Source organism: Anser cygnoides, chromosome 2 (assembly GCF_040182565.1).
Source record: "Anser cygnoides isolate HZ-2024a breed goose chromosome 2, Taihu_goose_T2T_genome, whole genome shotgun sequence".
Lineage (NCBI taxonomy): Eukaryota > Metazoa > Chordata > Aves > Anseriformes > Anatidae > Anser > Anser cygnoides.
In genome coordinates, this window is record NC_089874.1 from 144,121,058 (window position 1) to 144,139,565 (window position 18,508).

The 18,508-nt window shown below is 39.3% G+C and overlaps 1 protein-coding gene across 8 annotated transcripts in view; it reads left to right on the forward strand.

The window, feature by feature from the left end:
• Window positions 1-18,508, forward strand: part of OXR1 (oxidation resistance 1) — a 273,016-nt gene that overhangs the window by 199,135 nt on the left and 55,373 nt on the right. For 6 of the 8 annotated variants that reach the window (XM_066990652.1, XM_048068777.2, XM_013179967.3 and 3 more), the window contains 3 exons: window positions 8,237-8,319; window positions 16,179-16,286; window positions 17,382-17,501. In XM_066990652.1, the coding sequence (XP_066846753.1) occupies window positions 8,237-8,319; window positions 16,179-16,286; window positions 17,382-17,501 (311 nt within the window). The remainder of the gene's footprint in view (window positions 1-8,236; window positions 8,320-16,178; window positions 16,287-17,381; window positions 17,502-18,508) is intronic. The other 2 variants (XM_013179969.3, XM_048068781.2) reach the window with 1 other exon arrangement.

Below are 18,508 nucleotides of genomic sequence, written 5' to 3' on the forward strand. Positions count from 1 at the left end.
CCAGTAAGCCATGTGTCCTGTAAGTGCTCTGAACTTCAGTGAAGGTAGCAGCAGTTCAAGTAGAAAGAAATATTCAGGGCCAAGTTACAGTGTGTTTGTGAAGTCCTGCTGTGAAACTTAGTATCTGCCTTTTTTAATCTCAGATTAAAGCCCTTAAAAGAATAGGGTAGGTTATTTTTTCACTTAATTTCTTAAAAGTTAAGTGCTTAATAGGGATAAATTTTAACAGATGTATGATAAAGCATGATAGAAGTTTCAAATTGGAGAGACAATTCTTGTGTTTTCTTGTACACGCTGATCCAGATGAAGCATGCGTAAAATGTACCAGCACCCTTTACAAAGACATTAATGTTTCTCTATCATGTCTGAAAATACTTCAGTTGATACATTCAGAGATTGCATTTTCTTATGCCTGTGTTGGGCTGGTGACTCAGTCATCTTGTGATATGTTAATATATGCACAATGTTTTCTTCCAACTGTGCTCTACTAGTTTATATCAGAAATTCTTGAGTGTTCAGTGGGTATGGGATGTTAAATGCTCTTTCACTTCACCTTACGCTTTGTACTGCTACATTTTACCTTGCTTCTTTTCTCCAGGATTTGCGGCTACAGAATTCCTCATGTCATTTTGACTGTTATTGATTTTTTTTTAATTCCAATTTTGTTTGCTGATGTGTGATTGAGTTGCTCTTCAGGCTAGTCTATTGGGACCTCATAAGTATATCCCTCCATTCTGCTAGTTTCTGTTTTACTTTCCTGTTTAGCTAGTTTTTGACATAGGTAATTCTTAACTGAGTTGTTACTACTCAATAGGGTTCTGATATATCAGATGTTTTACTGAAGTTTGGTTTGTATTTCAGTCATCTACTAGATTAATTTATAATAGAGGTACAATTTATTCTGTTGTTGATTTCTTTTGATTGTATTGCATTTTTCTGTTTTAATGTGTCATGTTGCATTTTTATCTTTCTGATTAATTCCAGTTTCTAACATTAAAACTGTTTTGAAGCTGCTGTTCTGCTGAGGTCAGACCTGCAGTGCCAGCCTTTATAACACAAGGGACTCCTTCTTCCCACATAGAGGACTGTCATCCAGTTGAATTTCATAAGGTTCCTTTCAGCCTATTCCTCCAGCCTGTCTGTGCCCCTCTGAATGGCAGTCCAACCCTCTAATATGTTGACTGGTCCCCCAGTTAGATGGCATCTGCAAGCCTAATGCAATAAACTTGTACAATACAGTATTTACAGAAGCATTGATTATAACTTCACATGCACAGTAGGTCTATTTCCATGTTTGCAGAGCAGTTTTAGAGCATGTCATTTTACAGCACATCATCTGCTGCATCATTAGGAAAGCTAACTGATTCTGAGCTCTCGAAAAAAGTAAGCACCATTGTCTTAAATACGACAAGGCAAAGTGTAAAATCATAAAGATATGAGCTAAGGTTAACTGGACTTGTTGCTTGCTCTTCAAACTGTGTGTGCTATTGTGTTGACTTGATGTACAACGAAATGGTTCTAAATATCTGAAAGAAAAAGACTATTGTCAGAAATGCTCAGAAGTTAACTTCCTTTTCAATCTCAGTATCATTTTTTTTTGACTTGCATGTTTTCATTATTACATACACTTATTTGGTCTGCCAAAAGGTTCTACAGTAGGTGGATACTGCAGCTGGTTAGGCTCTGAGGTATTAAACTCTATACATATATATTTAGGTGAAACATTGGAGGAAGTTTACTGTTATTAACACATTCGGTGGCATAATCTGAAAACTTAGTGAAGTATTTCTGTTTACCCTGAGTGTGAAACATTCTTTTAGAAGAAAGCCAATGTGATGTAGGTAGTAGGAGTGTCATGCATGGAGCAGGCTCTGTCTTCTAACTATTTGAAGAAGTGGCCTGCTAATACAGGATACCTTAAATCTGATTCTAGTGATTCTTTTTCTGTCCTGAAGTCATGTAGTTAATTATTTCTGCCTATGTGCTATACAGCTGACTAGAGGGTTGTGTGCTATGAGGAGGACTGCAAAGTGAACTTGAATCAGGGTTGAATCCATGTTACAGGAAGAAGTTGTTTTGCTATGTTTGTTAATACTGCAACATCATTTTGAGGTCTCATGCATTTAGTTTGGGCCTTTGCATTTAAGAAAAATGAGCAAAATGATCATGAGATTAATGATAAAGATCAGTGGTTTCAAGAACATGGCTTACTAGGAAAGACTGAACCACACAGTGACAAGCAGTTGCTTAGCATAGGGAAGAAGACAAGGGGGCATTGTTTATCGTGTTGCATTGGCCTGAACTGCTAAAACTTCAGCTAGGAAGTTGTAGATTGCCAGCATGTTGTAGGTTATTGTTTGGGTCTCTTGTTCTGCACCCCATCACTCCCCCCGACTTCCTAAAATTTTGGGAGATAACTGAAAATAATGGTCCATACCTAACTGCAGGAGGAGGAGAAGGGTCAGTGAGACAACTGCTCTGCTGAGATGTAGCCCCTGCTGTTAGGAACTCAGGGGTGGGGAGAGGGAACATGCCACCAAGCCTTGTGGAATACAGAGATTTCCTATTTTAATCTTTTTTGGTTCTTTATAAATAGATTACAAAGATCTAATTGCTACTGAGCAGAACTAATCTAATAAAAATGTACCATCTATTCTTCTGTTTTATCAATTAGGAAATTGTTTCATGTGGTGCTAAATAGCAACTTATTAGACTATCTTTCAAGGAAAGGTTACTTTCCTTCCGTACTTCCTTATGTGATTCAGTTTTTAAAAATTTTTACATCATACTGTTTGCTTTTTTTAAGATTCTGTAAAAAGATTGTCCTTGATAAACACTTAACAAGTCTGCTGCCTCTTCCTTAAATGCATACATATCTGTTGTGCAATGCGCAGTTCTTGTTTGCAAAAAAAAAAAGCCTCCTTTTATTACATCTTCTTGGCCATAATAAGCTCAGTGACTAATTGCAAATAATTTGAATTAACTGTTGACTTGTTCAGCTTGTTTGCTTTTTTAAAGGATTCTTGTTTAGCTTATAAATTCTTCTGGAAAAAGTTATTTGTATAACTTCTGATAACAATGACATTAATAAAAGAACAAAGTTTGAGTGTCATTGAAAGCTATTTTAAATATTAAAATTCAGGTTTATTTTAGATATTGCAGAAAAACAATGGAGTAAAGAAAGACTAATACATTTTACTCAATGGAGAACTTGAAGATAGACTGAAGAACTGCTTCCAAGTATTTCATTGCATTGTTTCTTGGTTCAAAACTTGTTCTCTTTATCAGCACTTACTGCAAGAAGTCCAAAGGATGCGCTAGAAGCATGAAAACTGGAAATGGGAAGTTTGCAAGCCAGGGCAGATGGTTTAAGAAATGAGAAATGCCACCCTTGTCATGCTGATTTGAAACAGTGCCACATGGAAAGTACTTTCAGTGAACCAAAATTCAATAGTGCAGGGCCTTACAGAGGCAATTAGTAAAAGCCACCTGTAAATGTTGGAATTCAGCTTAAGTGGTCTTCAGATATCATATCAATGATGCTGCTATTACATATTTTAAGATCCAAGTTACCTTATCTAAAGCTCTGTTCCTAAGAACCCCTTTCCTGATTTGTATAAATATATTAGGAAGCAGGACTCTTGTTATTCTACTTCTGTTGATGATGAGGTAACAGTTCTTATGCTTGTGGTGGTCTTACTCAGCTGTGCAGCTGAGCTCCACCACAACCACTCTTTCACTCCCCCTTCTCAAAGGGAAAAGTGGAGAAAATACAATGAAAAGCACTCAAGGCTTGAGATAAGGACAGGGACATGACTCAACAATTAGTGTCATAGGCAAAACAGACTCAGCAGAGGGACATTAGCCTATTTTTATTGACTATTACTAACAAGCTAGAGAAGTGAGAAAGAAAAGAATCTAAAAACACACCTCCCCATCCACCTTCTCCCCACCTTGGGTGGTGCAGGGGAATTGGGGGCTGGGGTCGCTCTGCTCCTGCTACCTGTGGGGTCCCTCCCATGGGATGCTGTCTGTGGTCCTTCCCGAACTGAGCCTGCAGGGGCTGCCCACAGGCAGCAGCTCTTCCAGAATTGCTCCCACACAGCTCTGTACTACGGGGTCCATCCCCCAGGAGAAAATTGCTCCAGCGCAGGTCCCCCACGGGTGGGCGGCAGCTCCCCCCAGACCCCCTGCTCCTGCGTGGGCTCCTCTCCACGGGCTGCAGCTCCGGCCCGGGGCCTGCTCCTGCGGGGGCTCTCCATGGGCCGCAGCCTCCTCCAGGCCACATCCACCTGCTCCACCGGGGGCTCCTCCACGGGCTGCAGCGTGGAGATCTGCTCCGTGTGGGACCCATGGGCTGCAGGGGGACAGCCTGCTCCACCAGGGGCCTCTCCACAGGCCGCAGGGGAACTGCTGCTGCGTGCCTGGAGCACCTCCTGCCCTCCTGTACTGACCTTGGGGGCTGCAGGGCTGGTCCTCACTCCTCACTGTCCCAGCTGCTGTGGCACAGCAGTTTTTTTTCTTAAATCTGCTCTCACAGAAGAGCAAACAACATTACTCATTGGCTCGGCTCTAGGCAGTGGTGGGTCCGTTTTGGAGCTGTCTGAAACTAGCCCTTACCTACCGTGGGGCAGCTGCTGGATTCTTCCCACAGAGACCACCCCTGCAGCCCCCTGCTACCAAAACCTTGCCACGTAACCCCACTACAATGCTCCACTAATCTCATCTGTTTCTGTGTGCTTGCATCCAGCATTCAGACAAAATGTTGTTTTGGCGTCACTTTGAATGCCATCTTCTGTACCTTTCTAGTTGTAGTCTTTTAAGTTGTACACAGTTCAAGTATTTTGTCATTACTTATGGCTCTGATGTGCTGTTTCTCTTCAGGGTATCAAGCTGTTGTAGAGACCCAGTCCTATGAACTGGTAGTTCAGAATTAAAGCATCAACCTGGATGTTACACAGTGTCTCATCTTGTTTGTCTGAAACAGCATGGCTACAGCCCTGCTAACATAGCACCACAAAGCCACTTGTTAAACGCGTTTAGGCTGACTCTTGAGGTCCCGCATGACACTGCACGATCAGTGGTGTCAGTCTCTTCTTATACCTGTGGTCTGAGAACACGAAGTGTTCACATAAGTAAAATGAAAGAGTGATTCCCACTGCTGCTGAGGTCTTCTCAGACCACTGCATCCTACGCTGACAGTTGTGCTGGCTTTGCCGTGTCTCCTAGCACACTAGGAGTACAAGGATGGCCGGAAGATGAATTTACTTTCATTCAGCAAGATTGCTGGAGGCTTTATAGTGTACCCCCAGGGAACTAGAATGTATGTCCCTGCTACTCTGACCCATTTTCACAATTAAAATACTTCCCGGTTTTGTTTCTGACGCTCTTGGTGACATGCATAAATTCTCAACGAACAGACTGCTCGGGTGCTTGGTGTGGGCAGAGGCTGGGGGTTTGATGGCAATGTCCTTGGCTGGCTGTGTGGGGAGCACACAAGTAGCTCACTGCTGCCTGCATCCATCTCTTCTTGACCCCGGGGACTTGGGTCACTAGGATGTGAAGCATTTGCTTCCTGTATCCACATAACGAGGAGGAAATAATGCTGTCAGAGGGAAAGAATCAAAGTGGGTGCTGATGGATGGGAAGGAGTTATCGCATTAGACGTGGAAGAGGACATAAAAATAAAAATTGTAGATCGTGAGCTTCTGGGTACCTAGTGGTGGGAGTTCTCCTGGGATCTGCTTTCCTTACGTGTGCCTCCAATAGGCTCCTTCCCTCCCCCTGGTTGCCGGTATTTTCCTGAAGTGTTGTGAATGTAATGCACAGTAGATCCATCTACTCTGAAAAGGAATTGCCTTTCTTCTTTATTTCTGGCATAAGGACCAGAACTGGTTATCTGAGCAAAGCTTTACTCTTCTATTCTCTTTCCAGAAGGGGAGAGAATAATTTAACTTGAACTCCTGAGTGGCACCTGTCTGGAAATTCTTTAGACACTTACATGCACAAGCTAGAAAGAAGAGAAAGGAAACCTAATTTTGAAGGGGAGGTATATACAAATGAAGTATGTATATAAGTTACAGTATGGGATTTCTGTATTTCTAACTAATGATGGGGTAGAGAGAATATGCTTGTTCTAATAGAGGCCTGCTCCATGTACAGGTTAAGGCCTGTGTGGGATCCTGAATGAGTTCAGTCTGTCTTCCAGTGACTTTAACTTTTGTGTAAGAGTATTTGAACCAGCCTGCTGTGGCAAGAGGATGATTAAGCTGCTGGCAAAGTTTTGGTAAGATTGGAAACTACAGAACAGCCGTAAGTCTAATGGCCTTGCAGTCTTCAGCAGCTTGACAAGGAGGCAGCCGTTGTATTGCAAGGTCAGGTAGAAACTTTGGCAACAAAATATTTGATGTGGAAGAGGAGAATGTCATATGCTGTCATTCTAGGTGCAACTTCCAGTGTATTTTACTCATTACTGGTTGACTTAACTTCCCTTGGAGACATTTGTGGCATCTTTAAAAGTTTTTAATATCACCAGTATTAACGGTTTCTTTTAGGTATTTTTTTTAATCTACAATTAGTAAATTAGGGAAGAAATGCTTTTTAAGGTATTGGATGAAGATGGCAGGATGCAGAGCTACAGTTTTCAGACTCAGAATTTCTAGAGGGTGTTTAAAAATAGGCTTAACGTCTCGATTATTGTTTATAGCTATTAAAACTTATCATAATATAATCTATATATCAAACTTTATTTTGTGGGTATGGGAGCACTCTTGTGCAGACTTGCTTTTTAATATATATAAAAATGTAGAATTAGTCCAATGTATATTGCCTTGTAGGAAGAACACCCCAGGAAAGTACTTGCGTTGTTGGCTAGAAATCACTTTTATTATTGCCTTCTACAGCTTGCCCAGTGTTGCAATGTAAGATAATTGCTGAGGTGTTAGATCTTGGATGTTTATTTTTTCTCACTGCAGAACTTTCTGTGTAACTTGTGGATTTTTTTCTCGTATCTTGATAGTTTCAGCTACCTATGCAGAAATTTGTGGGGCTGGGGGTGGGAGATGAAATTCATACAAGCATTCTTCTAATCTTTTTTACCGTGTTGCTGTCGGGATACTAATTAAAAGTAGTGATATGTAGAAGCTGCTGTAAATTTGTAGCAAGCTTACATATTACCTCAGCTTATATAAACATAAAGCATGCTTTCTGCTCTCAATTTTTGCATGTGAAGGTGTTTTAAAAGCATATATTTTGTAAAGTTTTTCTTATGTCCAATTTGGTTTGAAATATTCAACTGAATATATTCAGTTATGGTACCAGCAGTTTGTATCAAAACAACAGTAACTAATGTCAGTGTAGTGTGGAAACATAGCGTCTCATGTAAATATTTTGGGCTTCTTAATAACAGATATTTAACTGTTGAAGGTGGAGACCTTGTGACACAGTTGTAAGTTAAGAGATTTGTCTCAAGACGTCTATAGATGGATGTATTAAAAACTCTTTCTGAAGCCAGAGTATTGAATGCTTCTTGTTGAATCATGTGATTACACTCTTACGCTGTTTTTATCATAAATATATCAAGCAGATTATTCAAAAAATAGAAGGTACTTCAGGTATAAATTGTTGATTAGCTTATGAAATGGAGGTCATCAAAATAAGATGTGCTAATAAAAAGAATGGCTCTTAACTTGTTTTATATAGAATATGCATAGGGCGTACATACTTCACATGTTTGCCACAAAGGATAATTCTGAAGTTAAGTATGTATTCCCATTGTTTTACACAGAAGCTTTAAATACTCTGTACTTACCAAACACCATTTAGCTTAAAAAAAACAACTGATTAATTCATACGTACAGGGAATGCTAGATCATCTCCCCTCTCAACAAAGCACACTGGGTGCGATAGAAAACCAATTAAAAACAGTAGTTCCAGAAATGTTGCTTGCCTGATAGGGTAGGTCACCTATTTAGTCTTCCTTCATTAATAGCTTCCTGGTTACTAGCAAGTCCTTATGCAGTTAATTGACTCTCAGTTATCAGTGGCTTATATTGGTCAGATTCTTAAAGCATTGCAGGGGAATGAAGTTGTTATTCTAGCAGCTGGCTGGCTGTTAGAGAGCAAGCTGTGTAACTGGTGAATTAGATGTCTGCCCACGGGGCTGTAGTCAGCAGCCTGTGACAGTACTGAGAGAGGAAAATGAATTTAACACGCACGTTGCCTCAATTTTTTTCAGACACTGGCCAGAAGAAGACCCCAGACAAGAAAGATGGGCGACGAATGTCTTTTCAAAAGCCTAAAGGGACTATTGAATATTCTGTAAGTTGCTGTTTGATTATTAGAATGTCATTGCAAAGCAAGCGCAGAGTTACTTTCAGTACTAAATATAAGCAAAACAGTGATGTGCATTACCTTTAATCTTATAATTTGGTATATCTGGCTTATTTTAGCAGAAATTAAATCAGCAATTAGACAGCTAGTAGTACTTGATTAATGCTTTTATAATACTTCTTTAAGTTACCTGCTTTCTTCAAAAATAAAACAAGCCAAAACCAAAAATACTACTACCAAGCTAATCAGTGTGTTGAATGATTCAGTTTTATGTAACTAGTTAGAAATAGTAAATAGCATTAATTATAAAATCATGTGCAAGTTGCCTGTTTCAGCATTGCTAATAAACTGTTGATATTAGGAGAAAAAACAGAATGCAGGGGTGGGGGAGGGTTGGCTATATCTTGATACTGACCTTCCAGCCGCCTTCTAATAATTTTCGTAGGTCTATACCTTCTACAGTATAGATCTGTTCTTCTAGCTGTATCTGAAAATGGAGCCTTTCTCTGCCTGTTCTGTTCTTGAAATGACCCTCAAACTGTGCTGCAGTCAGCTTTTCACATTTATGGTTACTAAGGGAAACTGAAGTGAGAAGTATCTGTCTTGTGCTATATAGTGGAAATATAATTAAGCCTTTAAATAATGCTTATAAGGTTAACATTAAAACAGGGGAAGCCTAATCGTAGTTATTTTTGAATGCTTTTGAAGCTGGACAGGATAAAATAAAAAAGAACTTCTATAAATGTCTGTACTTGATCTCTTGGTGTTCTTATTTCAAGAATTAAAGATGGGGAAGACTTAACTCTTAATGTTACATTAAGCTAAATGGCTTAACTACTAAGAAGGCTGTGATACTAATCTGGGGAGAGGCACAGGACATGTGTATTGAAGCGTGATGAATTTCATTAGCTTGCCTCTTACTGAGAACTGAATTCTAGCCTATAATAAAGGCTTTCTTGAAGCTGCAATTCAAAACAAATTTATGCTGTTTGAATTCCAGCCATTGAAAAATAGTAAAGTAAATGTGGTTTTGGTTTGTTCAGCTCTCTGGGGGATTAAGGATCCTTTCCTGAAATAACAAATAAGTGTACGTGGTCCAGATCATAAGAAGAACTTACTACCAATTAACGAAGGCCATGCAAGTCTGTAGTAGAGCAGAGTCTTAAGACAGGGTCTTCAGCCAGAGTTCTCACCACTGAACTGTTAGACTTCTAAAGTGATCATTTCCCAGTTACTTAATGCTAAGTCCAATCTCTAGATACTCTTTACTCTTTGGTTTGTTTTAGTTAGAAACCAGTTGGTCTGTATGCTGAGAACAAAACTGCCGTGGCTTATGAAGTCTGCTTCTTAAGGTAAAATTAGGAGGAAATTCTGATCCTTTCTTAGCTCAAGAGGTATGGGTGGCAAGTGCTTTTATGGTGACCATCAAACAGATGAAAGGTTGCCAGGCTTAAGTTCCAAGTATTCACGTGGGTTTAATGGCTGTAATGATTTGGTGAACATGCTTATTTTGAGAGTAGAGGAGTGGTCAGTATGTACTAATACCTTTCTTGAGTGATTGTAGATTGTGCTTTCAGTTGTAGGGTATCTTAGAGTGGTGAAGGTTATCTTTTCTGATACAGCTATATTATTGCCATCATAAACCTTTACATCCTGTTTAGACTCCTACGTACTTAGGAAATTTTGCTTTTTTTTTTTTCCTCTTAATGCTTCATTTCAAGGCTAGGGTTATGTTCTCGTCTGACTTCTCTGTACTTGCTGCTGTCATAGTCTTTTTCCCGATCTGGGGGGATTTGGAAAATGTACTTAATAATGATGTGTTGCTTCATCTGTTGTATCTTCTGTCTAACTTTAAAATGATGTTTGGAGTTCTTACATTATTTAAAAGTTCCACTTTCCTGATGTTACATGTTACAGAAATTAGGCCTATTAAGAATTAGTTGATGTAATGATAATCTGATATTGCCAAAGGTTTGGGTACAACACCAGTCAAAGTTGTTATGTCCTTTTCTCTCCTTTGTCCTCACCTCTCTTCCTGGTCTTCCCATCTCTAGTTTTGTTAGTTCTTTCTAATTTTCTTAAACTGTTGTATTGCTTTCTCGTTCTTGGACAACTAGTCCTGAAATATTTTATAAAACAACTTTTGGCACTCTGATTCATATGTATTAAATGTATAATGTTAATGGAAGAACAAATGAACTTCAGTTGTAGAGATACAATGACAGTTAAGTTCATTCAAATATCAGTAGATTATCTGATTTTAAATAAGGCTTTTAAATAATTTTGCCAACTGTTAATCCGACAGAAATGAAAAGAGCTAGAACCTAGGTCAGTGGTGACTCTGAAGCCATTTGTCTACTGGTACTTGTGTGGCCAACGTGAATACAAGTAGTGCTCTGTAACAGGAGGTACCTCTGCTCAAATGGGGCAGGATGGTTTGAATTGGGCTGTTACTGGAGAAGTGAAATGGACTGCTTGGATCTTAAGTGTCACTTGCTTTTTGTACATATGTAAGTGACTACATAAGAAGAAGCTACAGAAAAAGGCCTTTTGTTGTATAACTTCGTAGAGAGTTCATGATTAGAAGCTCTCACTGCTGTCTATAGGAGAGCTACTTACACTTTAAAAAAGACCTTTAATAGCAAAAGTTATTGTACGAAACGGGGTTTGTGTATGTTCAGTCTTATGCAGTCCTAAATAAATAATTCTTGGGTTTGGATTTTCATTAATCAATATATTTCAGTCTTTATACCTGAATCTATATATTGAAGAAGCAACTCCAATTCATATGTACTGAGCTACTTGAAGGCACCAGCTAGCCTGCTCAATTCCATTTCAGACTGTTTCTAGGGGGGAAAAAATGTTTTCACGTATCAGTAGTTGGTTTTTATCAGGACTTTATTTGTATTTGAACAAATCTTGCTGTTAGTAAAAATCATGAAGCAACTTAACCAATGTTCATCTTCCCTCTCTTCCCTTAGAAGGGGAAACTTTCCCATGAAGATGAAGCATAGGACTTTAAGAATGCTTATGGAAATATTTGAATGTTGATATTCAGAATAGTGTTTGAATAGCTAGGCACAATGTACAGAAAGCTTCCCCCCCCCCCCCCCCCCCCCCCCGGGAAAGAAGGAATTTGTTTTTTCCCCTTTCCTCCAGTATTGATTTAAAAGGGAGGGAGAAAAGGGATTAGAAAAATTTGAGTGGCTGTGGCATGCGGTGGGGAGTTTCTTCTTTGCCTGTTAGTTATTCTGGTGGTTTTACCCTGCTGGGCAGCTGAGCTCCTCCACAACCGTTCTCTCACTCCCCCTCCTTAAAAGAAGAGGTGGGAGGAGAAAGTATGCTGGAAAGAAAAATGCTCATGGGTTGAGATAAGGATAATTTAATTAAAGGGAAAAGAAAGGCATCGGGGGGGGGGGGGAGGAGCCACATAGAAGCTGAGGCTGTGCTGGAAGCACGAGGAAAAAACAATTGCTCCCTTCTTCCCATCAATTAATGATGTTTGGTCGTGTCCTGGGAAGCAGGGCCTCAATATATGTAGCAGTTGTTCAGGACAGACGTCTTCACAACGAGAGCCACCCCCTCTCCTTCCCCTTTTCCACCTTTTATTGCTGAGCGTGACACTGTATGCTATGGAATATCCCTTTGGTCGGTTTAGGTCAGCTGCCCTGGTGATGTCCTGTCCCCATCTCCTGCCCACCCCCAGCCTGCTGGCTCTGGGGTGTTGGAGGGAGTCCTGGTGCGGTGCCAGCACTGCTCAGCAGTAGGCACAGCCCTGGTGTGATACCAGTGCTGTTCTAGCTACGTGTGCAGAGCACAGCCCTGTATGGGCTGCTGCAGGGAAAGTTAACATCCCAGCCAGACCCAGCACAGTTCTTAAACTACTCTTCTCCACAGTTATTCTTTAAGCTTTTAGATGTTCAGATTTATTTATTTATTTTTTTTTAATGGCAGAAAGCCCGAGAATTGGAGAAATAGACGGAAGTTCAGAGACCAGCACTGATAAACTTAATGTAGCGTTTAGATTCACCTGTGCAAACCTTAAAACCAGATAAGAAAAGGAAGCTCGGTTACGTTTGCCTTTCTCATGATCGTGATTTAAGATAAACACCTTCACTTGCTTAGTGATCTCACCAGCCGCTCTGCTTTCTGAAAGCTGAGAAGAATGAATGCACTCTTAGCAGGCTTAAGTGTTGTTTTGAAACTGAATACTTTTGACTTATTAATGTTAGTCTAAAATTTCAAATATTTTCATTAAGTGATACCCACGGAATATCTACTTAACAACTAAGTTTTCCTCCAACACTGGTATGAAAGCAAACTTCTGAATTAGGCAAAGTTTTCAACCTCATTTAGCAGTTTCAGCAACCTTGTAGGATGTAGAAATTCTGATGGCAACACTGCTATACTTTGTGATTTGGCTGTCTGTTTTGTTGTATTCTATGGAATGAGTAGTAAACATCTGGTCTGGTTAGTTTTTCTTCTTGTTTTCTGCTTTAGTACCAATTAAAAGTGGCATATGACAAAATGCCACTTTTAATTGGTACAAAAAAAGACAGGGATCTTTTTCGGTACAAAAAAGACAGGGATCTGCTGGAAAGACTCCAGTGGAGGACCACAAAGATGATGCGGGGCCTGGAGCATCTTCCCTATGAAGAAAGGCTGCGAGACCTGGGTCTGTTCAGCCTGGAGAAAAGAAGACCGAGAGGGGATCTCATCAACGCATATAAATACCTGAGGTGTGGGAGACGGAGGGATTTGGCCAACCTCTTTTCAGTGGTTTGTGGGGATAGGACAAGGGGCAATGGCCACAAGATGGAGCACAGGAAGCTCTGCACCAACATGCGAAAGAACTTCTTCACAGTGAGGGTGACGGAGCACTGGGACAGGCTGCCCAGGGAGGTTGTGGGGTCTCCTTCTCTGGAGATATTCAAGGCCTGTCTGGACGCCTACCTGGGCAGCCTGCTCTAAGGAACCTGCTTTGGCAGGGGGGTTGGAGCCAATGATCTTTCAAGGTCCCTTCCAACCCCTACGATTCTGTGATTCTGTGACAATATTGTGACTTATCCATAACCATGTGATCATCTAGTTCTGAATTGCTGTGGTACGGTGGTCTTTTCAGGCATGAAATATACCAGTAGGGAGGTGTTTGCTGCTTTGTGTACCTTAATGGCTTCCTATACAAAGAATTGTCGTAACACAGAAGTTATTCCAAAATAGTTAATTGCCATTTCTTTGTCAATAACTACCCATTTTAGTGAATTTAGGTTGACATGCACATTTACAAAAAAATAACGTCAGTGTTATTCTAGTGTTCCAGTATTATTTGACTCCCACTTGTAAGCGTTAAATATATTAGTATCCCAAACTGACCTCTGTTTTCACTTGAAGCATGATAGTCTGCAAAGTACATGATGTTTCTAGCACTTGTTACAGGACAACTTGCTTCCCTATTTAAAGGATATAGTTTGTTCCTTTATATCCGTCAGTTATGGTTTTTTAATTCCTGTACTGTCAACATGTGTTCACTAACATGATGTAACTTAAAAAAGTTAAGAACTTAAGAAATGCCCTTTATTTTGGGATTAGTGTTCTGTTCAGTTTTAGGCTCTGGAACATTCAAGGGGGAAATGCATTTTGAGGAACAATTATTTAACAGTTCATACGCTACTTTTGCTTGCGGCAGATAGGAACTGTATTTACCAGCTATTGTCACAACGTTAATAAAATGTATGTGTTAATATTGGGGGATTAAATATTTAACGCTAAATTTAATTATGTATAATGCTTGCATTCTGGCAAAATGTTTACAGCTTCTGTGAAGAATGAATGTGTCTTGTGATATTCTACTGGTCACCATTAAGCATTATGTTACGATGTGTAGAATATGCTAATTTAACTGGAACAGTCCAAAATAGACTATGGTTGGAAGCAGGCTAACCCAGTGTATACTTTGCCACTTACATACTTGGTCAGCCTGGAGAAGAGAAGGCTCTGGGGAGACCTTACTGCAGCCTCCCAGTACCTAAAGGGGGCCTGCAGGAAAGCTGGGGAGGGACTCTTGGTCAGGGGGTGTAGTGACGGGAAAAGGGGTATCAGCTTTAAACGAAGAGGGGAGATTTAGATTAGAGGTTAGGAAGAAATTCTTTACCCAGAGGGTGGTGAGGCCCTGGCACAGGCTGCCCAGAGAAGCTGTGGATGCCCCATCCCTGGAGGTGCTCAAGGCCAGGTTGGATGGGGCTTTGGGCAACCTGGTCTGGTGGGAGGTGTCCCTGCCCGTGGCAGGAGGTTGGAACTGGGTGGTCTCTAAGGTCCCTTCCAACCCAAACCATTCTGTGATTCTGTGATACACTGCATTATGGTTACTGAAATAGAGCGCTTTGGTCTTTCAGTTCCAAACACGTTTTCCTGTGTGACTGTGTATAGGGTGGAGCTACTGTCAAACCAAAAGCAAATATATATGCTCGGTGACCTTTCCTTCATACTCATCCCCAGTTTTTCTGTCCTAGCTCATTCATTCAAGCAGAAGAGAAGGATATTTACCTTTTAGAACTAGCACCAGTTGACGGTGCATGCAAGACATGGTGCTCTTCATGTCTTTAAGGAAAACTGTGAAGAGCAGGAGATGCATATCCAAATGGATATGCAGTCAGCTAACCATATACATGTGCTCTTTCAAAACAGTTGTGTATAGAACATAGTAGAAAAAGGTGGTTTTGTCTTCCCCCCCCCCTTACCATCTTACCCTTTGAAAATGTGTTTTTTGTTTGTTCGTTTGTTTTTTGTTTTTTTAAAGAGAACTTAGAGGAGAAAGTATTCTTTTCCATAGCTGTCAAGATAATTTAATAAAGAAAATGGAAGGAAAACTTAGCCTGTGAATAATTAATCTAGTCCATATAAGTAGTGATTATTGGAGGTATATATCATGCAGATGTAAGCTAAGGGACAAATGAGAAGACGTTAAGACTGGAGTTAGTGGAATTTTTCTGGTTCTGCTCTGTGTTTAGACCCACATATGTCTTTGCTTAAATTGCTTTATCTTTTCTTAACTGATAGGAGGTTAGTTCCCTGATACAGTGGTTATGAAACCCAGTGTCATTGAGACGTTTTACTTGTATGCTTTCTTGTCATATGATTATCACTGTTCTTAAACGCTTCCTATGAATTCTTTAATTCATGGATAGATTTCAAAATAAACTTCTTCCCTCACTTTCTTCTAATTAGTTGATATTGAATATGTTTTTGGAGATGGGGAGGAGGTGTAGGAGTGAGAAGAGCTTGCAAAAATCCTTACTCAGAAATCACCTACTCCATAAAGTGGATATTCCATCTGTTGTCATACTAGTTGACCTGTTATGCTTTATTTTTGATCTAAGTGATGATTTTTACTTGAAATCCAGATTAACAGAAGTTTGTTTCAATAGGAGAATAGTGTTAACACTTACGGAGATTTGTTTCAACTTTTCTGTAAGTGAGGAATGGAGAAGAGAAGCCGAAGAGGGAGGCTGTGAGGTTCTGTGAAACGAGTTGGTTGTGTATATGTCCAGTGGTACCCGGCAATGAATTTATAGACCAGGGGTTCTGGTGTGATGTCTGAGCTGAAGCCCAACGTGTATGACCAACCCTTTTGACCACCTGGAGACTGGGTGGGAAGGCAGGTGTCCATGTACAGGTTTGCAGGAAACTAATATTCAGAACATCGTTATCTTTTGGGGGCAAAGATATAAAGACTTAGTTTATGAAAAATTCTGTAAATCTACATACGATTAAAATTTATAAAACACTATTTGAACTAACTGCTTACAGGTTTTTTTGTTTTTCTTTTTTTTTCCCCCCAATTGATACAGGTGGAATCAAGAGATACTTTAAACAGTATTGCCTTGAAATTTGATACAACACCCAATGAACTGGTTCAGTTAAATAAGCTTTTCGCCAGAGCAGTCGTTCCTGGACAGGTACAATTATATTATGTATGTTACTTATTCAGCAAAGACTTTTTTTCCCCCATATTTCTCATCTTTACCAGAGAAAGTGTTAAAGTACTTCTCTTACTGGTTTTCCTATTGGCTCTGTAAAAGGCTTCTTCATTTGGTGGTTTGGATTAGATGATCTTTAAGTTACCTTCCAACCCAAACCATAGTATGATTTTTCTCTAGTTTGTGAGTTCCATCTGATTATTAATAGCTTCCAAAATAAAAAAAAAAGGAACAACTATTGAAACTACCTCTCTTCTAAGTAAAATTGAGGGACTTTTTAAAAAACTAAATATACGTAATGATACAATGACACTTGAGTAGAAGCTAGTTGCTACTTTGCAAATACAGTAGGCTGTTTACAATCTCTTGCTCAGAGGTTAAATTTAGAGTACAGCTTTACAAACAGCATTTCTGACTGCATGATACTGCCTGCAAGTCTACTTAATAAATTGAATAATGTTTCCATGCCACCCTAAAAACTTTGTCTTACTGGGAGTATATGAACTATTGTTATTTCTTTCTTTATTTATTTCTAGGTTACTGTTGCTTATACCTTTTTCTTTATTTATATTTACTTTTCCCCTAGCCTTTGCTTCTCCCTTCTTTCAAAGACAGGCCTGGAAAGAAGTGGAAGGTCAGCTGACGACACCATTTGGTATCAGCCCTGTGTTTGAAAGAATCCTAGAACATGTCTATAAACTTCTTCAGAAGTCTGTCTCTTGATTGCTCAGATAGTAGAATGATAGCAAGAGAAATCAGGCAGGCTTTTACTGGGCGTTTCTGACATGCTATATATTTCTAAAGCTTTCTATCTGAACATTTTCTCAGCTATAACTAAATATCACTCATATTCTAAGATAATAATATTTTAAAATTTTAAAAGCTAAAATTGAGACTTATTTTGTGTTGTTTTGTTTATGCCCTGAATTCATAGTTTCTAGTAAAATTATCTGTAGCAAAAATAATTCTGTATAGCTGGTTTTGAGAAAGCATGACAAATAGATTTCTCATTATTTCAGGTATAAGTTAAACTTTAAAAGCATAACTTCTAACTACATTATATCTTCTTTATAGATTTTGTATGTTCCTGACCCAGACTACATTTCTAGTGTGGACAGCTCCCCCTCTCTAAGTCCTATAAGTCCCCTATCACCTACATCTTCAGAAGCAGAGTTTGACAAGGCTACAATAAATGTAGGTATACCTGATGTCCTTGAAAATAATTTTCCCTTATGAGATAAATGTTACAAATGTTATGCTTTCTTCTTAAAGTATTCACTAATTTTGGGAGAAAGTACTTTACAATACCTGGAGTTGAAAGCAAAATAATACCTTTTACAAAAAAAAAAAAAGGTAAATAGAAGACGTTTCTCTTTAGTTCCATTAAACAGAATGAATAAACAAGTCTGTTTCATTAAGGGTCTGATTACTGAGTGAGAGTTGATTACAGCCAACTTCTGCTCAATAGTTGTTACTACTTTTGTAGACTTTTGGGTACTAAAACTATATAATTATCAACGCTGCACTGTAATTAAGCTTGAGTGTAGATTTTGGCAATGAACTAGCTTTGTAAAAGTAAGTCTTTCCAGGAATGCTGTTTTGCTTTTAAGAAAATTTCATGGGGAGAAATCAAATCAGAAAGTTGCAGTATCAGAGCCTCAGCTTCTCTGCATTCTCTGCAATATGTGCAATTCCTACTTTATTCAGATATTTCCTAACGTGTCACTACTGTTCTTTTCCTGTTATCTTTTATCTCAAATAACAAAACTTCCTGATAGTGTGCAGTCAAGCTGTCAAATGCCTGCTCCAGGATTCTGTGTGCTAAAAGCTTAGGTAGGCTTGAGACTTAAAGCATTTATTTACTTGCGTGCATGGCTTGATCCAGTGAAGTTTAAATAAAGGTTACAGCTTCATTACTGAAGAGGTTCCCAAACTGCATCAGAAAGGCTACAGTGGTGCTTGTACTGAAAATTATATCTGGTTTTGCTGTTATTCCTTTGCCCAACTTTCTATGGCTGTTGTCTTGGGATGTTTGCTGTCCGTCATAGTAAATAAATCTACATTTGCCATTTTATGGCGTGGTGGTGGTGGTGTAGTATTCTTGCAGACTAGTGTATTTATTTTACTTTCTTCCTTATCAGTCTTAGAATGACGGTAAATGCTAGGATAGATCTACCCATATAGAGTAAAGGTTGAAAAGT